Source organism: Acanthochromis polyacanthus, chromosome 15 (assembly GCF_021347895.1).
Source record: "Acanthochromis polyacanthus isolate Apoly-LR-REF ecotype Palm Island chromosome 15, KAUST_Apoly_ChrSc, whole genome shotgun sequence".
NCBI lineage: Eukaryota > Metazoa > Chordata > Actinopteri > Pomacentridae > Acanthochromis > Acanthochromis polyacanthus.
Window position 1 is genome coordinate 15704589 of NC_067127.1, and position 25021 is coordinate 15729609.

The 25021-nt window shown below is 40.6% G+C and overlaps 1 protein-coding gene across 2 annotated transcripts in view; it reads right to left on the bottom strand.

The window, feature by feature from the left end:
- The window catches only part of macrod2 (mono-ADP ribosylhydrolase 2), a 415173-nt gene that overhangs the window by 111663 nt on the left and 278489 nt on the right, over nucleotides 1-25021 (bottom strand). For both annotated transcript variants that reach the window (XM_022198433.2, XM_022198432.2), the window contains exon 6: nucleotides 15837-15958. In XM_022198433.2, the coding sequence (XP_022054125.1) occupies nucleotides 15837-15958 (122 nt within the window). The remainder of the gene's footprint in view (nucleotides 1-15836; nucleotides 15959-25021) is intronic.

Genomic DNA, 25021 nt, shown 5'->3' on the forward strand with positions numbered 1-25021 from the left:
AGCATAATGTAACACCATCTTATATTATCCATCGTCCAGTGTTGCTTTTTGTTGTGTGTTGATAGTGTTAGCAAAATATAAATAAAATAACATCCAACCATACCAGGTTTCCTATTTCACACTCTCCTTGAAATTAAATTGAAATTCCCAATTGATGCCACAGAAGATATACTACTGTACTGTTCGCTGCTAAATTTCTGGTACAAAACATATCAGTATTACTATTTGTTTTCAGTACAGAATTTTGCATTAGCAGGTGAGGGATTTCACTATATAAATATTCAAATTTCCGGGACTACAGCATCTCTAAGGTGGTGATCTTGCCCTCTAACACTTTGCTCCTAATCTACCCTGTTACCCAGGACACACACACACACACTGGGAGATCGGATATAAACACCGCATGAAAGTGATTGCTGGGGGATGAGCTGAGGTGAGAGAGACTTCCAGGGACTCATCCAACTGTCCCCACATTTTCACTCATCTGAAAACACACACACGCCAAGCCCAGCAGCAGCCACCTGAACATCGCAGAGTCTTCTTGCCAACCACCAGGGAAGCACATAATATACGCGCCTTGTCACGTTGCAAACTTCCTTTATTCATGGCAGGTACAGGGATATTGGGGATCAACAGATGTGAAAGCATTGGTAGCAGTGCTCCCGAAGGCTTGTTGCCATCTTCAAGTAGTCCTGTCACTTTTACACTACGGTGCAGAATGGATATAAAGTATGAGGCTATAAAAGCAGTGTTTTGAAACATCGGGGCGTTAGTGGATTTATTGAGTGTAAAAGCCTTGTAAAGGATTGCCTGTTCAAAGTATCTACCTTTAAATCCCAAAAGGGATTTATTTCACCAAGCATCCAGGCCTAATCAAAATCTCCCCTGAGACACTTGCTGGTTACAAGTCAGATTCCTTCGAACAAGGACGGGATTGCACAGAAAATATACACTGACATACATTCGGCATCGCAAATATACAGAGAGATAGGGAGGAGTGAGGGTCTATTGTGTGAGTGCATGAGGCGGTGGTCATCATTAAGGTGCTTAATAGACCATGTCGCCTGTAGGACCTGACGGGCACGCTGGGCAGAGTGGAGGATCCAGAGTGAGGGTCACCTTCATGTAGAGACAGCTCTGTCATACCGGGGCCATGAAGGGAGCCACTCTGCCACAGTGGCCCTGGCCCAGACAATACATGTCTATGGTCACCCATGCAGAACAACAAATCCCCCACCTTCACATACTCTAACGAAAAATAACAACACTGTACGGACGAGACTAGAATGTGCTTCCAAGTCACTGCACGAAGTAGAAAACATGAACCAGATAGCATCTATGATCTATTATCTCAGTACAATTATCAATAATGCCAAGAATATGATGGATCGTACCCTACATCATTATCTTACTATACTGACAGTCAATAGAAATTTTGAGGTAGAAATGTACGCAGAATTCTACTTGTAGGGGGGGGTTGTAATTATTCATTGTGTATTTACTGATGATCTAGTGCCCTGGTAGTTGAGATAATGATGAGTTGTCATTTTGTCATGATTCATTGCACATGGGTTGGTCACTTTGCAAAAGTGAACCAAATACACACCAAGCAATACTCAGTATCTGCACAATTTGAGAATGGGTTTTGAAGGCCTATATAAAGGCCCAAAAAAGGCCACCATTGTTAGTCCAGTGAACAGCATCATGCCGCGTCTATCACATGAACAACGTCTCCGGGCACTGGGTATGGTGGAGGCCGGTTTGAGCTACAGTGATGTATCCAGGCGTATGGGCTGTTCCCAACCCACAATCAGAAGCCTGGTCCAAAGCATGCGCCCACAGATTGCTGCCTGCATCGAAGCAAATGGAGGCCATACTCGGTATTGACTGTTGTGACTTTGTGTTTGGCAGGTGCCGTTTTCTTTTGTGAAACTCTTTATTTTGAAATCATTCTTGAAACTTTAGATTTTTGTTTCTGTATGCCAATATGCTAAACAAATGATTCATATGAAGAAAATCCAGTTTCGGGCTTCAAAATAAAAATTATGTTGAAAAATATGGTCTCAAAGTTTTTAATGACTGTCAGCATACATTTCTACATGTACCTTTCCACCCAACAAACATAGAAGCAGTAACCAAAAACAGCAGTCTATTTTTACTTACTTGCACACTTCCACAGAGAAAATTTGAACAATTAGTGAAAATGATGGAAAACCACTGTAAATTTACGCTGGAGAAAGCAGAACTAACGAAAAGAGCTGTGCATGGCCTTCCTTCCACTATGTGTTCATATGAGATTTTTAAGCTAAATGCAGTGAAATGCCAGAGCTGAATTGGGAAAGTGGTGCTATCTCAGTCTGAGCGCAGGTGCATCATAAAATGAGAAGGGATGAGGAGGGACAAAAGCCCACCAACATCCCAAACGACAGAAAGAGGGGACATGCCACTCAAGGTCATGGTGAAATGCAGCAGCTTTGGCACTGTGGATTGATTGGGAGTACAAGGAGCAGCTGGCTGAAAGGAAAACCAGAAGGTGACTGAAGGAATTGCCATGAGGCTATCTGTGAATTATGACACCATTCAGCCAGCTCTATCTCCCATTCAGACCAAGTGCTGCTTTGAGGTGCTGCTGTCACATGCCGTTTGCCTGTAGAGTGATATCTGATTTCCATGTAAGCTAATACTTAGCTGTCATCGTATACAATCTGGTCAGAAACTAGATTTGTGGCTGCGGTTTGATTTGAACTATATGGATACTTTTCCCCCCCACAAATGGCCAGAGGATAATACAGCTAATTACAGTTTTCTAAATGTGGAGTTCATCATGAATATTGATAAAGAATTAATTAGTTGCTAAAACGGGAAAAACCATTTTCTCTGCACCAAATACATCACATGTTTTGGAGCAAAAATGTACTGCATCACTTCATAGGAAGGACGATTCATATTCTGCTACAGTGAATAACATAACCAAACAACTCTGGTTAATTCTTATTTTTGTCAAAAGGAAAAAAAAATAGACTGGAGCCCGTTGTGGGATCACTATAATTTACCTTAATCAATAATTAAATACGAGCACAAAACAGCTCAGACGAGCTTGATTGGTACTTAGTGTGGACCATGATTACACCTGTGTAAGAGACCATCATGTAGGTCATCATTATTATGTCTGACCGAGCTCTGTGCCAAAAACACATACACATTTCCTTTTGACTCAGCCTCCTATTGGAAATCCAAGGACTCAAGCAGGACAGGACTCAGGTGGGAAGCTAATAATTTCTTATTGAGGAATCTGAAGCCATGACGGTCCTGATTAAGCCGAAGCGATCTGCTGTATATTTTTAGCTCGAATCGCTTCTCTCCAATTTCATAATAGGGCCTCTTCAATGCATCGCTGAGTAGAAAATACTGTAGTGCGCTCATTCTTTTAATTGCTCAATGACTTTGCTGTGCTGACTCTAGATGAAAAGAAAACTTCCTGTAAGGGAAATTGTCAGATGAAGTGCTTTCTCAATATCCCAATTGATTGCCGTCCTTTGTGTTCACTGCTCTGCAGATCAAAAAGTGCATTCCATCCACTACGTCTTCCTCCGTGCAACAAATACTGCACGTGCATAAAATCACACAAGAACACAACAGCCTGACAGGCATAATGTGGTTGTAATGAGCTGCATTTCAGAGACACGTCGGTCTTTTACCCCTGAGAAATTTAATCTTTTGTGACATTTGCTTTGCGGCATTTCTAGACACACCTAAAAATGATTTTATTATGTTGTTCCATGTTCACCTATTCATGCTCTTTGCTCTCCTATGAGGAGGCTAAGACCTTAACGATAGAGAGCCTGAGATTTTTATTCCATGCATATCATCATTACCAGAGGTTTATGGATGTGACATTAGATATTAAGCTGAGTGAGATTTGGAGGTTATCTGGCATTCCAAGCTGTGAGCAAAAAGTCAAACCATGAAACAGGATTCACCCCTGTATTCGCTCTGGCAGGCACTTCATTCAGCGTGTGGCATGGTGACTAAATCTTTGGAGTTTCTAGATTCATCTGCATGTGAAATGAAAAAGGTGGGTATAAGTATACTAATAGCTGATTTAAATTTAAATCTGTTCTGTGGTTCTGACAGTTGCGGCATCATTCATAAAAGGCAAGTGTGACATTTACGATATTAAGGTCACTGGTTGACAATGAAAGAAATGTTTAATCTTCTAAATTACTCCATGAAATGATTACTTCAGTAGGCCTGCTTCATAATGATTTAATGCTAACATGTCGTATAATTTTTAATTAACTTGGAAGAGGAGAGAATGTGGAAGGTGGGAGTGTAACTCAAGGACTAGCCACACATTTAAAATCAGGTGTCCAATATTCAGCTGCTAAATGCTTTCTCTATCACAAATGAAATCACAAAAATAATAATAAAATACTTGCCCTCATAGAAATGGCCTGTCGCAGATCGTTCAGGAAAATGTTAAGTGCTGGGTCAACGACAAGACCAGTTTCTTTTTTTTTTTCCTTCAGATATTACTAACCAGCAAGATAATATTGGAAAGCAAATTTGAATTCTCCATTCAAACATAAATGTCACTGCCAAGAGACAGGTTAAAAAAAAAAAAACATTTGCTGGAGCAGAAAAAAGTATTTCACACCTCTTTGGCAATCTCCAGGATCAAAGCAATACAATTCTGCAGTGTTAGACCCAATATATCTCTCTCATAAACCTGTGCATGGTGCAGCATTGCCTCCTGAATTGCTGAGTAGGACCAAATTGAGCCAGTTTAACATTGCGAGTCAATCAGCTCAGGCCAGGCACAGTGCATCAGCCCTCGTTAGCTGTGACCTTGAGAGATAATAATGGCACTAAACTGGATATATGTGTGGGGTAATAGCGCTGTGATTAACAAAATATGTAGGGAAGCATAAACATTGGCATGTCTGCCCATGCACACAATCATTCACCAGTGGGAAGGCTGCTGCGGGTTTGATAATAAAACAACGAGTGGAGCAAGATGTGTAAATTGTGTACATTTGTGAATAAGTCTTAGCAAATTTGCATTCAGTCTCATAGCTCTACCGACGTTCTCATAAATATGCATAACTATAGGCTGGCCAATTGGTCAGCACAACATATACTGCTAAAACTGTCGTCAAATCTAACAATGCTGATCATAAAATGTGCCAAGCAGATGGGGAGTATATGCATTCTGGATGCAAGAGCTACAAACATTCCCAGAGCTGCCAATACCTGTCAGCTCTCTGCCTTAAGCTTTCTCTTTGATAAAACACATGGGGACCAATGCATTAACAAAACACAGGGAAGAGTTGTGCTCAGTATGTTTTAGGGTTTAAGGTATAAGTATATTTTAAGGTTAGAAAAAGGTTTACTAGGACAAATCTGAAAAAAAAAACACATGCAGCGAGAAATTGTAAATAATCTCAGAGCAGAGACGAAAAATAGCTTTGTGGTGTTGACATTCAAGTCCCAGTATGTTACTCAAGAAGATGTAAGTTAGAAAAAAGCAAAGAAAAAAGGAGACAAATTAGGTTAGAAAGAACAAAGTATTATACACAAGTTTAAAAAGATTGAAAGGCACCATCTCTATTCCAAAGAGGAACTAAAAGAATCAAAGGGGTGGCTTTGTTATCCTTCTTCTTTCTTAGTTTTTTTTAACACCAAATATTTTTTTTCATTGACAAAGAAATGTGTGAAACAACTATTGGTATTGGTAGTGTGTAGCACTTAATATCTAAAATGAAAAGCTCATAGAGTTGTTGCCTTGCATGCTGATTAGGAAAAAAGTGGAGCCTTTGGACACAGTGGTACAGTTAGCAAACCCTTTAGCACTCTGACAGAACACTATTTTGTAAAACATGGTAATGCAATACACTCTGCTGTATCCTCAGGTTAGGTACAATACACACTATGACTACATATTCAGTGCAAAAGATACAAATAACCAGATAAATAACTGCTGAGTGGAATCCATCTTAATCGGAGATGCTATCTGATTTCTTTCCTTGAAAACAAGTCATGTGTAGCAAGAAAGAATGTCCCCCATGTGGCAAACCACGATGAAGAGACCTTGTACTCCGACCAAACACATCTGTAAGACCGGGGACTATGATTGAAGGATAATTGGGTGCAAGCTTGTTGAAATGGAACCCTGTGATAGACCAGGAAATTCCAGTTTCATGGACACAGCCCTGGCAAGGTCGACACTGGGTTCAACAACTAGTTTCATAAAAGCCACAAATGAAAAGCCAACGAGAGACAGCTCTGAGGCCAAGTAACTAGATTCAACAAAAGAGAGAAACCGGGATTCACACCTGTGCTGGAGCTAATAACACGATTATTGCAGACAGATCACAATGACTGCTTGCTGTCTCGTATTGTAGAAGATGCATTATAAAAGAGAAGGTACTTTCAGTGCCTTACCAGGTTGAATAAAGGTAATAATTATTTTCTTGATGGTAAACGTCTTAAGCAATAAGAGGAACACGCAGATTCAGCTTTCTCATCATATTAACTCAGTAATAATTAAAATATCCATCTCTGAGTGTTAAATTGAAAATGTTACCATGCATATCACAATTGCAGAATGATGTGTAGCAAAGATTTCTGGACCAGTGGAGGTCGAAGATGAGCTGATGATTTGTATGTGATGAGACACAAAGGGTTTCCCCTGGTTATTCATTTATCTGCTCTGTTTGGATAGTCTCACCCACTGGCATAATCTGAAAAGGACCACAAGGATGACCGGACTAACCAGAAAAACATGACATGTTACCTTAGGGATATTGCTGTATTGGTAATGAGATGACTGGGAGTATGATAGCTAACACACACACACACACACACACACACACACACACACACACACACACACACACACACACACACACACACACACACACACACACACACACACACACACACACACACACACACACACACACACACACACACACACACACACACACACACTCTTGGCTGGACTGATTCTGCATGGCAATTAACCATAATGATGTAAACATGGACTCATTCCACTGACTTTGCTGCCGATGAACAGCAATCTGTTACAGTATCTATGAGATTGCTCAATTGAAGAGCAACTGTCAGGGTAAGAGAGAAGCTTCATTTGCATGTACAATAATATATTGCACATCCTCCTTCCATGCTCAGTTCCTTTGATCAAAGTAGATGCGTTTATCAGGTGCTGGAGGAAATGTTTGGTGACACTTGTGTTTCAGACTCAAGCACAACTCTAAACAGATGGGAGCCCACTAGAGGAAAAACAGGCTTTCAACAAGGGCCAGATAATATTTCTTGAAGTTTTGTACGTATCAGTTTACTTGAGGAGACTTCAAAGCAAACAAAATGCCACCGTCCACGCACTGTCTGTTGTTGAGTTTTTCTCTTGTCAGAAACAATGTGATTCAAAAGTCGCCTCCCTCAGGCAAATAACTTGGGACTTAATTTGAAAATCAGCATTTTTCTAAATGACTCATTCCAACACTGCACTTTAGCTGAATGAAATGTTTCTAATCAGAATTAATTGTCACTAACTATTCTTTCCCTGGGTTGGTCCCTGAGCTCGTCGCCTGTTTAAATCCTCTGCATTCACAGCGAGTCAAATCAGAGGTAAGAACTGAGTCACTTTTTCATTCCCGTTGTGAAGCGGGGACAAAGACAGACAGAAATGCCTTTTGTTCTCCTGCATTGCCCGCATTCTTCAGGTATGTTTAATTAATGCATGCTTATTGTGGTGTTCTTGTCTCTTGGCGTCTGGCAGGAACGACATCTGTTTAATCAACAACTTCCACTGACAGTACCTCAGTTGGGTGCAAGCTGTCGCTTCTATTCTCAGATGGTACCGCAGAGGGATATGAGGCTCATAGAAATTCAGGAGACTCCTCACAGCCAGGTACAGCAGTAGAGTGAAAGATGAAGTGAAACCTAGTTTGAGTGCGGAGCCAGTCTTATACTGCTTGACTGTGCTTTAGTACCTAAATTATTTGAAGAGCCTTTATTATTGTCAGTGCACACAGAGTGGAGCTTCTGTCATTTTCTACATAGAACAGACAGAGATGGATGCTTGGTAGACAGAGCAGCCTTTTCAGGAGACAGACTACAGTCTTTCAGATGATTGCTATAGGCTTCCTGTGCTTGTAATCAAGACACTAGCATGTTCACATCAGCCCACTCCACATAGACACTTTGGAGATTACCTCCTCAATCCCCATCAACTGTGATTACTCCTCTCAAGGTGTGTAGAAACGTCACATTTTACATATCCTAATATTTCATCTCACATAAAACTGTAGTTTCCGTGGAGTGACGAGAATGACAAGGTAAAACGATGTGGCAGGACTCTCCCTTTTCACCTACACCTACAGATCCTCCTCTTGCTGTGGTTGCCTCCTTCTGAATTAGGTCGCTGAGGTAATTGGGGTTCCACTGGTCATTAACTTAGACTGGGTGGCAGACCACCACAACCACTATCAGTATAATTGGATCTAATTGGCCCTGCGTTGCCAATGATTTGGATCAGACAAATAGAAATGACTAATTTAAGTGGCGGCGTGACCTTTTGAAAGCTTCAGTCTAATTAACCTTTGTCGATGCATGCAGGTATTGTACTGTATGTGGAAAAGGGCCATGAGCAATCATTGGTCACAGAGAGGCCTGAAGTCTAATCACACATTGCAGCTAATTGGTGGATGACATCCTGTGAAATCCTTTGCAACATGCAGATTGTTTTTGTCTTCACTCTTAAGTGTTCTGCACTAGACGTGACATATGGCAAACATCTCAGCATTATATTGTATATTATTTTAAAGCTGTCTTTCAAACAACAAGTTAGTCATCAGCAAAGTTTAGTTTAACGTGAACCATTTGAAGAGCATCAAGCATCAGTTGTTGCTGTCCGCTGCAAAGCTTTTTGTTCACACGGTGATTTTTCCCCATCTGTCTAACAACCTGGTTACAAGCAGGTGTGACGACACTCAAATCTGTGTACGCAGTCTGTGAACAAATCCTTAAAGGGATAGTTGAGTTTTTTTGGGGGGGCTTGTATGAACAGGACTACAAAATCTGCTAGAGGTAAACGGGTGCTGCAGTTTAGAAAGCCAGCCTTTAGTCAATCTACTTTCTCAGGTAAAAATTAGAAATTCGAACAGACATTAGAGACTCAGGAAGCTTTGCAGTGCTGCAGACCAGGCTCCAGATTTTGCTAAAGGCAGCACAGAAGTGTCACCGCCAATGTCTGCTTTGTGTTTTTTACACTCTGATTCCATTTTTTCACCTCACACTACATATTGTGTTGTTTTATTTAGCGTAATTGTTGTGTGGCTGTTTCTGTCTACCTGCACAGGGACAAAAGATGTAAAATAACTACTACCTAACTCTGGTGCAATTACTTTTAATTGTGCCCTGTCCCTGCAAAGATAAACAGTAAAATAAATAAACAATGCTGGAGATCTTCGGTTAGACTAACACTTTGACCAACACAGCTAGAACACTTACAAAACAACATGAGGAACCAAAGGAAATACAAAAAGGAAACCATGATGTCCAGGCAGATCCGAATAAAAAATCTCAACTGGAAAAGCTAAATTAAAACAAAAACAAAAAAACTACCTGCTGATGTAGAAAATCGCAATCATAAAAATGATTGCAAATATTTTCAGTTTACATGTGATGCAAAAAAAGCTAAGTTATAGTATCATCTCTTGTTTTCACAGCTTTAAGCCTTAATAGTCCTCTAGGAAGTATGGGGCTTTATCTTTATAAAGCACAGACGCATGTTGCAAAGCGTAGTAGTCAAAGATTTATGGAAGCACAGCACAGACTGATAAAAACAAGTTTTTGGTAGAGTCTTGGAAGTAGATAAACAAAAATACTTGATCTGTGGGGAGAACATTACCGTAAACTCTGACGAAATGCAACACTGACTGATATGGCTACAAAAACCAACTGCACAGTACAAGCAGATCAGCAGTAAACCTCTCTTTCTCTTATCCCAATTAATGGCACAGTTTACTTTGCTATGATCACAAGCCAAGTGTGTGCACAATCAAGTCCCCGTACTTCTCTCAGCCATTAAATAATTAAATCCAGAGTTGCTTGCACTCCCGGACAATAATTTACGAGAAACGGGAGAGAAGCAGATAGAGGAAAAGTTTGTGCACGATCTGTTCGGTGCGCAAATGAAAATTAATTAATCACTTGGGGAGTCGGCGCACCAAAATGGAATAGGACGGAGTACAAAGTCATTAAGTTTGATATGGTAGTATTTGGAAACATAAATAATGACAAAGACCCACCAGTGCACTTAAATACAGCAGTAAAAAACACATTTTCAAATATCACAAGTGACCTACATTAATAAAAATGGAACAGTAAAAGTTATTTACAACATGTTTTATATTATGCTTGAGAACAGAGGAGATGCTTTTAAAATTGGCGGTCAAAAAAGATGTACGAGGAAGTTAAAATCAAGTTGCCAGCCAAACCCCAGAGTCTTGCTTATTATAAAGACACCTTAGGGCCTTGGTCCCTTTTGCCTTTGATACAGTGCTTGTTTGCCCCTGTCATGTCAAACACATTATCTAGTAGGGGCTATCAGCTGTCATCTTTAGGCACGATGTACATGCTGATCTGTGTCACTATGAGATATTGTTTGTGGGAATGCATTTGGGGAGCGCTGTTGGGCAAAATGAATGAAAGCTAATGCTCCTAGCAGCCTTGGAATAAGCCCACAGAGAAGGGTGGCTAATCCTATCATTCTACACCATTCATCTGCAATCCACTTGGCTTTCAGCATTTTTCTCAACGGGCAATTTGTGGCTTCCCTGCTGGATCTCCTCGAAGCCAGTGTGTTATGACTACAAAACACTTCCAGGGCCGCCTGGGAGTCAGAGAGGAGGCCACTAAATACAGTCTGTGACCCTGTCACTGTCCACACTGGCAACTGCCAACATGCTGTGTGCTGCCAGAAATAGCTTAATGACAAATACTTTCAGAAAGCATCACATTGTGGCCCGTCAAAGTCAAATTACAAACCAAAAAGAGGCTCAGTTGGCCACAAGCTCATTAGTCAACAAGTAAAATGCTCACTCTATCTTAAATATCTTTGAGAGAACAATCCTAGTTTTGATGTCTCAACAGAACAATTCCCTAACAGTCCAAATGAAACAATAATGAGGCTTTAAGTAAACATGGCTATTTTTTTCCTCCAAAGGTCACAATATAAGGGCTGCTTAATTCACTCTGTAAAATGTAACAAAGTCTAAGGCTGAATGGCTTCCAGATGGTGGCGTCCCCCTCCACACAGTCTGTCTCTTTCTGCCCGACAGATGCTGTGTTTGCTTCCAGGGAAGAATCTGAGCAGCCTTCCATGACTAACCAAGACAGGGGACCTGCATTAACCGTCTCTTCAGTGCCATGTACAGTATGGCTCTGTGGAGAGGAGGTCCCCCAGGGTCCGACTGTACACTGATACAGTACACACATACTCCAGTTACTTAAAAAAAATGCACATACACACAGGTAAATGATTTCTCTTTTACCTGAGAATAGAAGCTGATCTCTAACCCTTCAGTTAGACGATAATGTGATTGGTAGAGATCAATTAACGGTTAAAAATCTGCACATCTAATGCATACATTGCAACAAAAATCTACACAACCAAATTGGAGAACATTTTATTTTTGTTTTCTTCTAGAAATCGATGCAAAAAAAAAAAAGTAGTACTGCTAAGACACGAGTTTCCTATTTAATATGTCTCGGCTCAAGCAACTATTGACTGCCTGCTCGGGCATCTTCACTCTTATTGACCTGCTAGATAGCATTATTATTACAACTTCATCTAGAATCAATCTACCAAAAATCCATATTTCTAGCTATAATTTCTCTTTGGCTCTTCACCTGAGCCTACTCTGGAAGCAAACAACACACTGTAGTGTAACAAGCACTGAGCAGAGGAGGGGGCTGTTTGACAATGTGCTGCTCATAAGCCCAGAGCTGCAACCCTACTCACAGGCTGCACAGCTCCCATGGCTCCCCTGTGTGATGTTGCAGAGCCCAGCCGGCAGTGCTGGCATCCTGGCTGTGGGCTGTGGTCAGTCAGAGCCCAGGGAGCTGTGACAGCCTGCTGCTCTTTCAGCCGCAGCAAAAAAAGAGGGGAAAAAGGCACTGAAGCATAAGAGTCCTCTCGGCAGTAAAGAAAAGAGCAAAGACTGTTGCAACAGCACGGGCACTTTCACATGTGCCCCAGGAAGATGCACGAAAAAGACATGGTATACGTATGCACATCGGCACGAATAGACGCTATCACTGTCCAGCATGCATTGCAGCCAAATGATTTGGAAAACACAATTCAACAGCCCATCCAGAGATCTGATACTCATCCAGAGACTAAGTCAGAGTGAGGGTGTTAAAGTGTGTACCATTCCAGAAAGCTTTCAGTTCCAGTGTGTGGGTTAAACGGCAGGTATCTTGGCTCAGGTTTACTGTAATTTTTCATTTGAAGGCCATCCCTAAGTAAGTCCTAGTAGTGCATCCTACACTTACAGTTTGCCCTGTGGACCGGGTATAAATAAAATGGGCACATCTACTGTTACATTTCAGCAAATATTAGGTCGATAAAGTACCCAGCATGAGTTAAAACCCTTGAGACTTAAAAAAAACTACTAAAATACAGAGTAAAGGTGTTTTCTCCCCTTATTCCACTATTAATTCCTAACACTGTAAGCATTACTAAATAATTAAGTCATTTTTTGGACAGTCAAAACAGTACATTAAGTCAAATTCACTCAATTATCTCTCAGTGCTAAAAAAAAAGCCAAATGTGAGTAATTTTTATTCATAGTAACTAAACATATTAATAACGGTAAGAATACTACCTAGAAACAACCCGTTAAACGAGTCAGGAATTGCCTGAGGTTACCTAAAAGTCACACTTTCGATCTTCTACATCCCAGTAGAGCTGTAAATCAGTGCAACATCACTCAGGGACAGGAAAAACTCCAGTATCTAATGTCTGACTTTTGGGAATACTAGTAAATGTTCAGTCATAAACACTGAGCTGCCCTAAGGAAAATGAAATGCATTTTCAGTCCTGAAATTCAGTGGTACAGCGTAGGGCAAACTTCTCTGTCTTGACATGCTATACATGCACACAAAGATTTTGATATGACGACTGCGGTACCCACAATGTTTTGTAGCCTAAAGGGTGGCTTTGAGCTCTAAGAAACAGGGATTAACTACCAATCTCTACTTCTTTTTAATCTTTCATGCTCAAGTTTATTTAGTGTTAGGCTTTGTTTTGACTCCTATTCCTCAGTAATGCCCTGGAATCCCCATTAGGGAGCCAGCCGTCTAGGATTCCCAATTGTAGCCCCCCTCCTGTACCCGCTTTGTAGACACACTTGGCGGGGTGCCTGTCTTCAGTGGGGTCGCTAGTTTCTCTTACACCGCAAAGCTCGTAGTGGAACCCTTTCAGATGAGTCAAAATGGGCTTAGTGCTGATCAGTTAACCAAAAACTTGGACTCACTGTGCACGGCACCACAGAACTGCAAGACTGTCTTTTAACAAAGAATTAGCACAGAACCCTTAGAGCTTCTCTGTAAGTATGTCTTGCATATCAAGGCAGGCTAAAGTAAAACTAAATCAAGGCCACATCCTTGCTGGAAGAAAGAAACAGCTATTTCCTTTTTGGTTTTGGTTAAAAAAAAAAGGCTTGCTGTTGTCCTTGCAGCAAGGAGAGACGAAATGGACTGCAGCTAAGATAATGTAATGACTAGGCTCATCCTACAAGGCCAGTCAATCACAGAGCACCACTGTTTTCATGGAAGGCCTGCTCAACACAGAGCAGCTGTATAAATACATTAGACCAAATCCAGCCTGCTCCCAGTAAAAAGAGAAACCCTGTTTCTTAAAAATATATGGATTATTGGATAAATAAATCAAGACATAGGGCTAAACTAAATAAATCTCTGGAATGTGCCAGTAACAAAGCCAGGATTGGGTCATTTGTGGATGAAAACACACAAGTTGGTGGTGTGTTCCTGCACAGAGGCCTGAGGGCTCAGTGCTTCAGTGTAGGTGCTTCCTCTGATCAGGAGGCCTTGAGCAGAACAGACTAAATTATTCTATTGTGTAATATTCTAATGTAATGTCATGCTTGTGGCTCATCATATCTTCGATGATGTAACTGTTATTAAGGAAGTTTCAAGATGAGTAGGCATGCTGCTGATTTTGATACAACTTCGAAACACCGTAACCACTTCAGACATTCGGCTTCACAAGTCATTTAATTGCTACCTAGATGTGTCTGTTGCACTCACAATAAGTCATCAGCAGAGCAGGAATTTGTTACAATTATCTTTAATGAAACTGGCACTCAACTATGTCTCCTCTCTCTGTTGGTAAGTACTTCCATTGATTGGCCTCTGATGAGGCTGCAGGTCAATAAGTTGGCACAGAAAATGTGATTTGTGGCTATTCGGTGTGATACTAATTTGTTTACCCTCTGTGGGCAGGGCAAATCCATATATCACATGGACCAGCCTGAAACATAAGTTGCACGGCTGGCTAGAAGCTAAGATAGTGTGTGAATGATCAGCTGCCAGCTGTGGATTGTGTGGGCATTGTTTCATCTAAAGCCCCCTACAGCCACATTCACTGAACCTCTTGTTTTTCCAGCATTTTAATAACCCGTTAAGCTTCAGTGTTCCGCCCGCGGAACACTTTGAGATCTGCATAAGCATTTCCTTAAATGTCTGAAGCTGCAAACGCGATTATACAAACACTATACACCGATGGAAAGCTTAGATTCTCATGAATCTGCCTGTATAAACCACTTTCAGATGTGATTATCACAGCGGGTAATATAAACACATTTGTCCGACAAACAACGAATATCCATCAGTTCTCTGTACACGGCTTTAACGTACACAGCGCGACTCACATTTGAGGGTTCATTATTACACACAGATGAAAATATTCCACAAAAAACGGCCATAATCCAACCTTGGACATCCAGACGAAACAAGCCAGTAAAATATTTTGTCCAGAACATGTCTTAAAGTCGGTATATAATCCACGAATAGGTCGTTTTCGAGGAAATGCACCTCGCGATGTGCGTCCAATATTCCCTGTATTTCTCGTCATATTTTTATTTACAAATAAAATATTAGCGATTTTTTGTACTGAAAATGGCTGGAATTGACTGCACCTTATAGGGCTATAGAAGAAAAATTCCTCTTGAAGAGGTGGCACAGACAAATGCTTGAATCAAAACATTGAAAAACTAGTCTTTGGAGCAAGACATTTAATTTCTTGGGGGGAGAAAAAAAATCACAAATCTATGTCAAATCCTTTGGAGAATTTAGGAAAGGGCAGTTTTCTAACCTGAAAGTGGCTTCTCAAACAAAAGAATAACAGCACAATAATTCACAGTTGCAATGCAGAGAGGTGTACACAAAGGCTTGCCTTTCATTTAATCGCGAGCCAAAGTGGTCTACATGAAAAGCCTTCATTTGACAAACATGAAACATTACCATTTTGTTGTGTTCTCTGTTGCTTTTGTTTAAATAAAGAAGATTAAGGCTTTTCAGAACTGTATCTAAAATGAAAGATGCTAAATCCTTTTGTTGCTGTACCTTTTCCAAATTTCCAAAATTTTCAAACAGCTTCTCTCACTGAAGGCTTTCTCACTGTCAAACAAAAAATACCAAAGCCCATAATTTCTGTCTTTCAAACTGCACAGAACAGAGAGAACTTTCTCCTCAGATGACAGAGCCAGGTACTGTACTGTACTCACCACAGTGCTCAAGCCATTCTCCTTCATCAGCCTGAGGGAGTTCTGGTAGCAGGAGGTGAGGTCATTGGTCTCGGTAGGGCCCACATGACCTCTGGCCACCGGGCCCACGGTGTGGATCACATCTGTCGAAACGGGACAAAACACAAAGCTCATTTAAGCACGGCCTACTTTTCGCAAGGATAAATGCTTTGCACTGATTGCATTAGTGATAAGCATAGCGCTGTAAACTTTTTTGCTTTCTGCCACAAGCAGTGGAGCACAAGTTTTTTTTTTTTTTTTAAATCTGCAACACCATCATCAAATACAAAAACGGTTAGAGTTTGTCCTCACAACGAGACAATGAGGATGACAAGAGTAACCCACTGCCTGAAATGAATGCATTTATTCAGTAAATGAAACGGCAGCTTAGATAGAAAATCAATTACAAGATTCTTTTATGCCATCTACTCAAATATTCATATCTCTCCCTGTACTCTCTTTCCCTTCGCATAGTAATGTCTTTACCTGTCAATCACTGGTCTCCTCGTCTGGCCTGGCCAGACTGAGGAATGCAACGTCTTAATTGAATCACAGGAGTGATGACAGGAAAATAAGAGAATCAAAGCAATGACAGAAACATTATCTTGAGCATTCTGCCCGGTTACCCTTCCCCTTCTCAGTGTAGGACAGGGCAGGTCAACATCAATATACAAGCAGTAACTCTGCATCTGCTGTGACGCATTCCACAGAGGTTCACCACAGATGTTGTGTTTAATAAGTACAAGGATTTCAATGACAAAGGGAAAAAAAAAGCAATCTCACTAAACACAACTTCTCTTTGTATAGAAAATGTACATGATAATTCCTCAAAAAGGTCATCAGGCTTGGGGTGCACTATTCTGCAATGGTGAACTGTAATTTCTTGAAGCCATGATTCATGAATATTTTCTGTATATTTGAAAGCAGACTGTCTCGGAGTACTTACAAAATAGTCATTTTTCTTCATCCAGCAGTAACTGCTTGGTAAACCTTAACACACGTTGCATTAAATTTAGATCAACTACGACCCCTACATTTGCAATTTAATGCATCAAGTCCCCATTTCAGTGCAGTGAAATATTAAAATCTGTTCAAGAATTGAGAATTCAGACCTGGTTCAGGTGAGGACATGGAGGAAAAACAGCAGACTATGTTTTAAAATCCCCAGTGCTCCTATATGTCGCTTTTATATCCCACAGCTTACTTAAAATAAAAAACATTTAGCCTCACTTTCCCACTGAATAAATGTAAGCTTTATTACTACTTCACTTGACCATTAATCACGTATAGATTAAATTTAGTTCTCATTTGTGCGTCTAGTTGCTTAATAGGTCAGCATGATAAAATGCAGAGGCTGCTATAATCAAGTGGCTCTCGCTGGTGCTGCTGAAGGGGAAAGATTTTAGGTTTGAGGGAGTTGAGGGGAAACAAAGGTCTGGGTGATCCCCAGCTAAACTGATGCTGGGTTGTAATGAGAATGGAGCTGTCTGAAGAATTGTCTTTTTCCAGCATAGCGGGCTGAAAATTGCACGGCACAAAGCGGTTATAAGGGGACACGTGGCAAGTTGTTTTTCGTGCATAATTCATGAAATTCTTCACTACAAGAACGGCAACATGCCAATTAGAGTGCGAGTAAGCGCCAAATACCCGACTACTGGTGAATTCATGAAAATTTAAACAGTTCTTATCTCACCAGTACGGATGTCTCCACTCGTATCCTCAACACTTCCACATCAAATAAATATTTATATAGCTGTGTTTCTGTAAGGTGAAAGACACATTTCACTTTGTAACTAAGGAGGGATATTACAGGAGGAGCGGTTTTTGCAGTAGAGATCCAGAACACCCCTGCAGGTGCTTGAGTATCTCAGTAAACTTAAACACAAATGACCTCTCCAGCCTTGGTTGAGCAGGAATAGAGATATTTGTTTTGCTCTGAGGGAAAATTGCAATCATTACTTAGATCCATCAAAATGCACACACTGACAGAACTGACAGACACACTAAAACGCAGTTCTCAATAATTGAGTCTGGACAATAATAACAATATTATTATTATTAATAACAACAACAACAACAACAGGCATAGCGCTCTACCTGTGGACAGTTTAATCTTAAATATTCTGTTGCCAAAAAAGATAGGACTCCCTGTAAGCTTATGAAAATGCTTTTTTTTTTTAAATTAAGTGTTTTAAAACTGGAGAACCAATTAATTATGACAACAGTGTTTTCAGTACCTAAATTACACAAAGATGCTCTTTGCAACAGTTTGAAAAGCTCTGACAGATAATTATTAACATTCATCATCATTGTTCTTTGTCTCCTGGTGAAAGTCTCAGCTTTTATTGCTTATTATTAGCTGACACGCACATTGCCGCGCATCAGTGTTTTTCCTTGGTGAGAACTTCACAACTGCAAATGTATACTACGGTCTCTGTGCAACTTTTGTACAGGACTTCAATAAATCTCTATCTTAGCGGGGTTGAAAAGATTATTAGCGGTCCTCCATCACCTCAGGGGGTTGGGATGGATTGCAGTAATGATAACGGATGCAGAAATCATCAAGAGACATTCCCCGAATGAAATACATTAAAGGATTGCTCTTATTTAGCATGTTTAAAGGAAATTAATCAGAAAAGTTTAAATTCTTCAAACCAACAATACTCTGTAGTCCTGAGCTTTAAAAAAATGCTTTAAAATATGCCAGTGACTTTGTGAAAAAAAAATCCTTTCATTTCAGAATAAACCTGTAAAGACACAGAACAAACTACTCGGGTTAAAGAACGAGAAGCAGGCAGCACTGCTCTGCTCTGAGCATGCAAAGTAAGTCATTAAGGAATTTAACAGAACTCTTCTTTATCGCACGTAGCACAAAATCCTCGCTTCACACACCTTCAAGACCCTTGCCCTGCCAATTTCACCAGTAGTTAATGAGCTTCCATTCCCAGCAATGCTTTCTTTTTAAAGGACAAATATGGATTGGATTTGTTCACTGTGGTCTCTGCTTGGAAGCACACGGTCAATAACAAAGTTTAACCAACCAAGACTGATGATGTCATTCAAACTGCACGTTCATTCTCAATGAAAATATACAAGTTCCAACATATATATATATAAGCAAACAATAATCCCAAGTGTTTGTTGTTCATCATAAAGCTTAAGGATGATTAAGATGCTAAAGTCTAAGGACCAAAATAAAATAACTACAGCGACTGGTACTATTTTTTGAGCTGTAATCATGCTCTAAAAGTTCTCTAAATTATTGTTGTGTGCCTCACATCATGAATAAGACATGAACAATTTATTTGAAGCTTTATCCTTTTTGTTACTATGACTACTCAGTCTAGAAAGGTTGGCTACAAATTGCCTGCATATTAACTTTGGTCTGGTTTGGTTTAACTTGGTTAGTTGAGTAAATGTGTCTCAGTGTATGTGTTACACTGCCTGTTCTACCTCTAATGTAACCCGTTCCCACATCAGTTCTTGGAAGTCCATCCATCCATCCATCCATTCTCTATACACCGCTTTATCCTCACTAGGGTCGTGGGGGGTGCTGGAGCCTATCCCAGCTGACTCGGGCGAAGGCAGGGGACACCCTGGACAGGTCGCCAGTCTGTCACAGGGTTACATATACAGACAGACAATCACACTCGCATTCACACCTACGGGCAATTTAGAGTAATCAATTAACCTCAACATATTTTTGGACTGTGGGAGGAAGCCGGAGTGCCCGGAGAAAACCCACACATGCACAAGGAGAACATGCAAACTCCATGCAGAAAGATCCCAGGCCGGGATTTGTACCGGGGATCCAGGGTTCTCGCCAGCGCATTTCAGCGTAACGAGCCGTTACGTTGTCAGTTTAAAAGATTACGCTGTGATTAGGGCCGCTACGCTGTTATTTTGACAGATAACGCCATGTGCGCTTGTTTTTATCGACTGGGTGCCTATCTAGGTTAATTTATGTCTCCCCACCTCAGCTGTACTTTCCTGTTGATTGACCCGTTCCCGTCTAAAATTAAGAGTTGTTTCCAATCTCGGGGTTACAATTAGCATGTCTCGGTTGTTTCCGTGATGCCATGTATGGTGAATAGTGACCTAAATCATGTGCATACGTGTGCGCATGCGCGTGCGGGAGGACCTGCCGTTACGCTGTAAAAAAAATCCTGGTGAGAACCCTGGGATCTTCTTGCTGCAAGGCGAAAGTGCTAACCACTACTCCACTGTGCAGCCCCTTCTTGGAAGTCAATTTAGAAAAAAAAAAAAGAAAAAAGTTAAACAAAACTGTAAAATGAGGAAACACGTAGCAAGCTGGAGACTCAATATGAAACTGTTGTTTTCGCCCTTTTTGTATGGAACTACTGTGCCAAGAAATTATTTGGTTCCATTTACTCAAATTCTATTCAAGCAAAAACAGCTGCTGTTGGTGTTTCTGCTGTTGTTTGGGCTCAATCAACCATTAAAAACATCACAACAAAAAGCACTGTTAAATGTAACCATATTATACACTTTTTTTTAAAGCATACAGCCCTTGTCTGAATACCCTCAGGACCAGAGTGTGTGACTTATATTTTCCTTTGATGGGGAGTGTCATGTTTCTGAAACAGAAAGACACCCTGGAGAATAGAGCAGCGAGTATAAAGGTAAAGATGCTCATAAATGTTTACTCATTGGACAGTGAGTGCAATAGTAACAAGACATTGGACATGCTAGACTGTTCACAGACTGTTGCTATCCAAACCCTAAAACAGCAAACTACTGATCCACTGTTATACATTTCAAGAAGTAATCATAGCCACTGGTGACAGCAAGTGTGAATTCATGGCAATATTTAACATCACTGCAGTTTCATACATTATGCCCACTGTTTTGACCGGAATTTTCTGAAAAAGTGTGAAAAAATGAATGAGTACAGTGTAGAGAATTGCATAGTTGATGTCTGCTATTTAATTGATAGAGCTAATCCAGTTCACAGTCCTGAATTACAGTAGAAAGATCCCTAGAGCCAGCTTGCTTTCTACTAAATCTGGACGGACTAAAGCATGTGTAAACTGATTTTTATTGGATCTGTGAAGCCTCATTGGTGAATCAGGAGCCAACCGTTTCAGTGAAGATGCACCAAAGCAAGCAGATCTGTTGCTCCGGAAAAACAATTAGTGATAATTTGCACCCGCCCTGCTTTTAAAGTAATGCTGCTGATTTGTTCAGGCTGGAGTTGAAGACAGCATGTTCACAACCATGTTCCAGAATGACACACAGTATAGAAATAAATTATATATAATATCATAGGAACCGTTCAAAGGAAAGTGTAGTGCAGTCTATATTTTCATAATGTAGTCGTTCACATTTCAAATGTCAAATATATACTTTGACATTTTCCTGCAAGTTTCACAGTGTACATTGCAGCCAATTGTGTAGGGAAATATTAATACAAAATGGAGACTGAACATGGACACATTTTTTCATGGTAAGATTCTCAGAGCAGGAGCAACAACGTACAGAAAAAAAAAAATCCCGATCAAGACATCCTTTGTGGTGAGTGATTTCCAGGCTGGACGTGATGGACCGGACACAAGCTGACCCTTTAACACACCAACTGTAGAGCATGTGTGAGAACATCTTAGACAAGCCTACTAAAATATTCCTCTGCTCTGGGAGAGCTGAGGAATAACTACCAAGGGGACATGCTCACTTCAAAGATGCCACTTTCTTAGCAACTAAAAAATCTTTTGAAATATCTAGACTTCATTTAGAAGAGAAGCGCTGTGGTATTTCAGAGACTAGGGACTAGCACTTCACAGTCTAATCAATCTTTCATTTTTACTTGTCTGTACTGACTTTGAGACTGTGCTACCGTTGCTCATAATAACAATTCCAAAAAGCTGAAAAGACCGAGCACGTTTACTGTAGTATAACTACTCCTGAATGATCCCATTCTTGATGAAAATCCAAGTAGAAGAATATCAATATCAACACTGATGGCACCATATATGTGGATATGGGAGCGTGATTTGTATCTATTGTAATTCACAAGCAGCAGACCATAATCACACCACTTTGTGCTGCCCATGGCAATTATCTTTCACACTTAAGAATCAACAAAGAACATAATGACTTTGAGTCTATTACGAAATTCAGCCAAACCTGAATTTCGATTCAGTCACAATTTTTAGGGATTGAGCCAAATCTTGCATAGAGAGTTAACTGCAGTCGTACTACTTTGCATGAGGCTTGTTCCATGACTGATGCTGAAAACCAGCAACTGCATTTTAAGGATCTTGATTCCACTGTGTTGGTTTAACTTTTTTTTTTTTAAAGTCGAGAGGTTGCTCAATCTTTAGTGCAAATGAGTATAATTCCAGTTATAATGCCAAATCCTTCAATTTACTCATTTACATTAAAACATTTAATTGCAGCTGGTTCTGGTATCAAATTCTGGGATTTCTTCTTCTTAGGAGAAATCGAGTAGAAGATGCTTCGTGCAACCACTGCCGGAGTCCTTTTATAAGACTTGACTGAGAAAAAGTTTACAGTAATGCTTCAGAGCAAATTGAAGAAAACGATCAATAAAGTAACAAGGAAATCTCTTGTTCGGGTGCCATTAATATTGAATTTTTGTGTGTGTGCATTTCCCCCCCAAAAAACATAAACAAAACCAGAAAAAGGAAGCAGAAGAAGACATACTGGCTCTGCAATGAGCTATACAGGGAAGAAATACGTTGTTGTTCTCTACAGTTTGAAATCCGTGAAGAATACTTCACTTCAGGCCTTACCGTAATCAGTCAAAACATTTGCTTTCCCTTTAAAAAATGGAATGTGTGATTCTGGAGACAGATTTGAGATACTCATCTGGTTAAAATATTTAAATAGCTGCCAGATTTAGTGTCCCTTTGGCTCAAACTGCCCCCTTTCCCCCTGTTCATTGCAGGGACACTCTGAAATCAAGCTATGTGGTTTGAGACAAGCCTCTTTGTTTTCCATTTACATTTAGAAGCAGAGTAGTGGTCATTATATTAATAGCAGTAGTAGCAGTAGTAGTAAGCAAACTCGTATGGATGCTGCGTACAACAGTGAGCTCTATAATTTCACACTCATTGCAAACCCATCAAAATAAAACATCAATCCTTTAACTTTCTTGCTTGTTCTTTCATGCTTGTTTTAATTAAAGACTGCTTTCACATGACAGCAAATAAGTGCCAGTCATTGTTAACAGAGACAACTCATCTATCTTTTGTCAATCACAAAGCCGTCTTTGCGGAGCGCTCAATAGCCCATGAAAGAAAAAAAAAACTGAGAGGTAGCATCTCACTTGAAAGGCTTCTCTAGCATTTCCCATTCCTCCACGTCTCCACGTAACACACTGTCAGCCTGACAGAGTGCTACATGTATAGGCATGTTAGCAGGCTACTGTAGTGTATTTAAAAAGATATATGTGAGGTTGTGCTTGAGTGTTACACAAAGAGATAAAAAATGCGTGTGAAATTCACTACTCATCAGAATCACCTATAATACAGTAGAAGACATCAAAGAGGCGCATAGGCTAGGACTTACAGCTGAACTGGAGTGCTGGGGGGAATGTCTGGGTCTTCGCTGGAGGAGTGTGGGTGTTAACAGTTTGTGTATGTTTGGGGAGGGGTTGTGCACCTGACAGGGTCAAACTCTGCAAGTTAACACGCCTTCCTGAGGGCTCAGTGGTAATAGATTTCAACAATAATGAGGTGAGTGTATATTTGTATTTCTCATCTCCAGCATACCTCTGAGTGCAGTGTTTATAAGTGCTGAGGCAAACAGCAATCATTCAGATAGTACTTGTCCAGAAAAACATAAACTCACTCCTTCGTAGAACAGCATATACTGTATACAGTAGATTGTTGGCCATTGCCACTCACACTCTATTTCCATAATACCCACAAGAGTGCCCACATTTTCAGAAATTAAGTGTATTTTGGCATGATTGCTCGCCTAGACCCTCTCAGCATGCACACAGCTGTTCCCATGTTGGTCGCTAAGGATTACTAAATGAAGTGTGTACACCCACTCGGACATGGAACTGGTGTTGTCATGGTGACAGAGAGTGCAGAGTGATCCCCTAACACTCGCTGGAGCTCCACTATAAAAAGAGGGGGCTTTTTGCAGACCTGGAATCATGTGCGGCATACTGAGCAGATACAGTTGTTAGTGCATTAATATTCCCTTCTTTAAAAATGGATTAGGGGTGTCTTAGTGATTATTCATACGCTTGGCTTTCAAAGAGCTTTTCCATTGTGAGTGTCACTGAGGTTCTGTCACACTTAAACAGGCTAAGGGGTAAAGAGCAAGAAGGGGAGCAGCTCCAAAAGGATGATGACAGACCGTCATGCACACATGCAATATCAAAGGAATGTTTTTCCTCTACGTGACCAATAATTATTTAATGCAAGGGCTCAGGCAGAACAAAAATAGCTAAAATTTCACTGACATGTTTCATGCAGAGGTCTTGCTGTACATAAAATGGGTTATTTTTGTGATGCTGAGGCCCCACTGGTGACATTTTTTCGCTGTGAGAGTAGGTGACCCTTTGAGTGACATTTTCATGAAGCTTTGATCACCACTTGTCAATCATAACAGCCGCCACTAACTTACAATGAAATGTTTCAATCTTCCAGAGTCTCTCTGCAGACATGCACATCCACACATCCACACGAGCGTAAAGTACAGTACAACACAGCCTACACTGCCTTCAAATGTCAAGAAGCTCTTCGAGTAAAAGAAAAGACCACTTAAATGGAAAGCCATCTCTCAGCCTGCTGGCACACACTTTTACTGCTTTACTGTACTGAAAAGAAGGTGAGGTGTGTGTGTGTGTGTGTGTGTGTGTGTGTGTGTGTGTGTGTGTGTGTGTGTGTGTGTGTGTGTGTGTGTGAGTATGCATTGGCCACATACTGAAGGACACAGGGGCTGCGATGATTGTTTTGCTGTACACATGCTGTAGGAACTGCCCTGCTACTGTCTACAGGGACGATGAGCCCAGAGTAAAGACAGAGGGAGAAAGTCACTGAGCAGCACTGCCAGCTGTTTCCACCGCTCTGGGCTTTCTATAACATTCCCCTAAGCTTGAATGAGCTGCCAGGTGACACTGCTCTCGACAGCTTGCTGCTTGCTCTTCTTCCAGTTTTCCAAAGCATTAT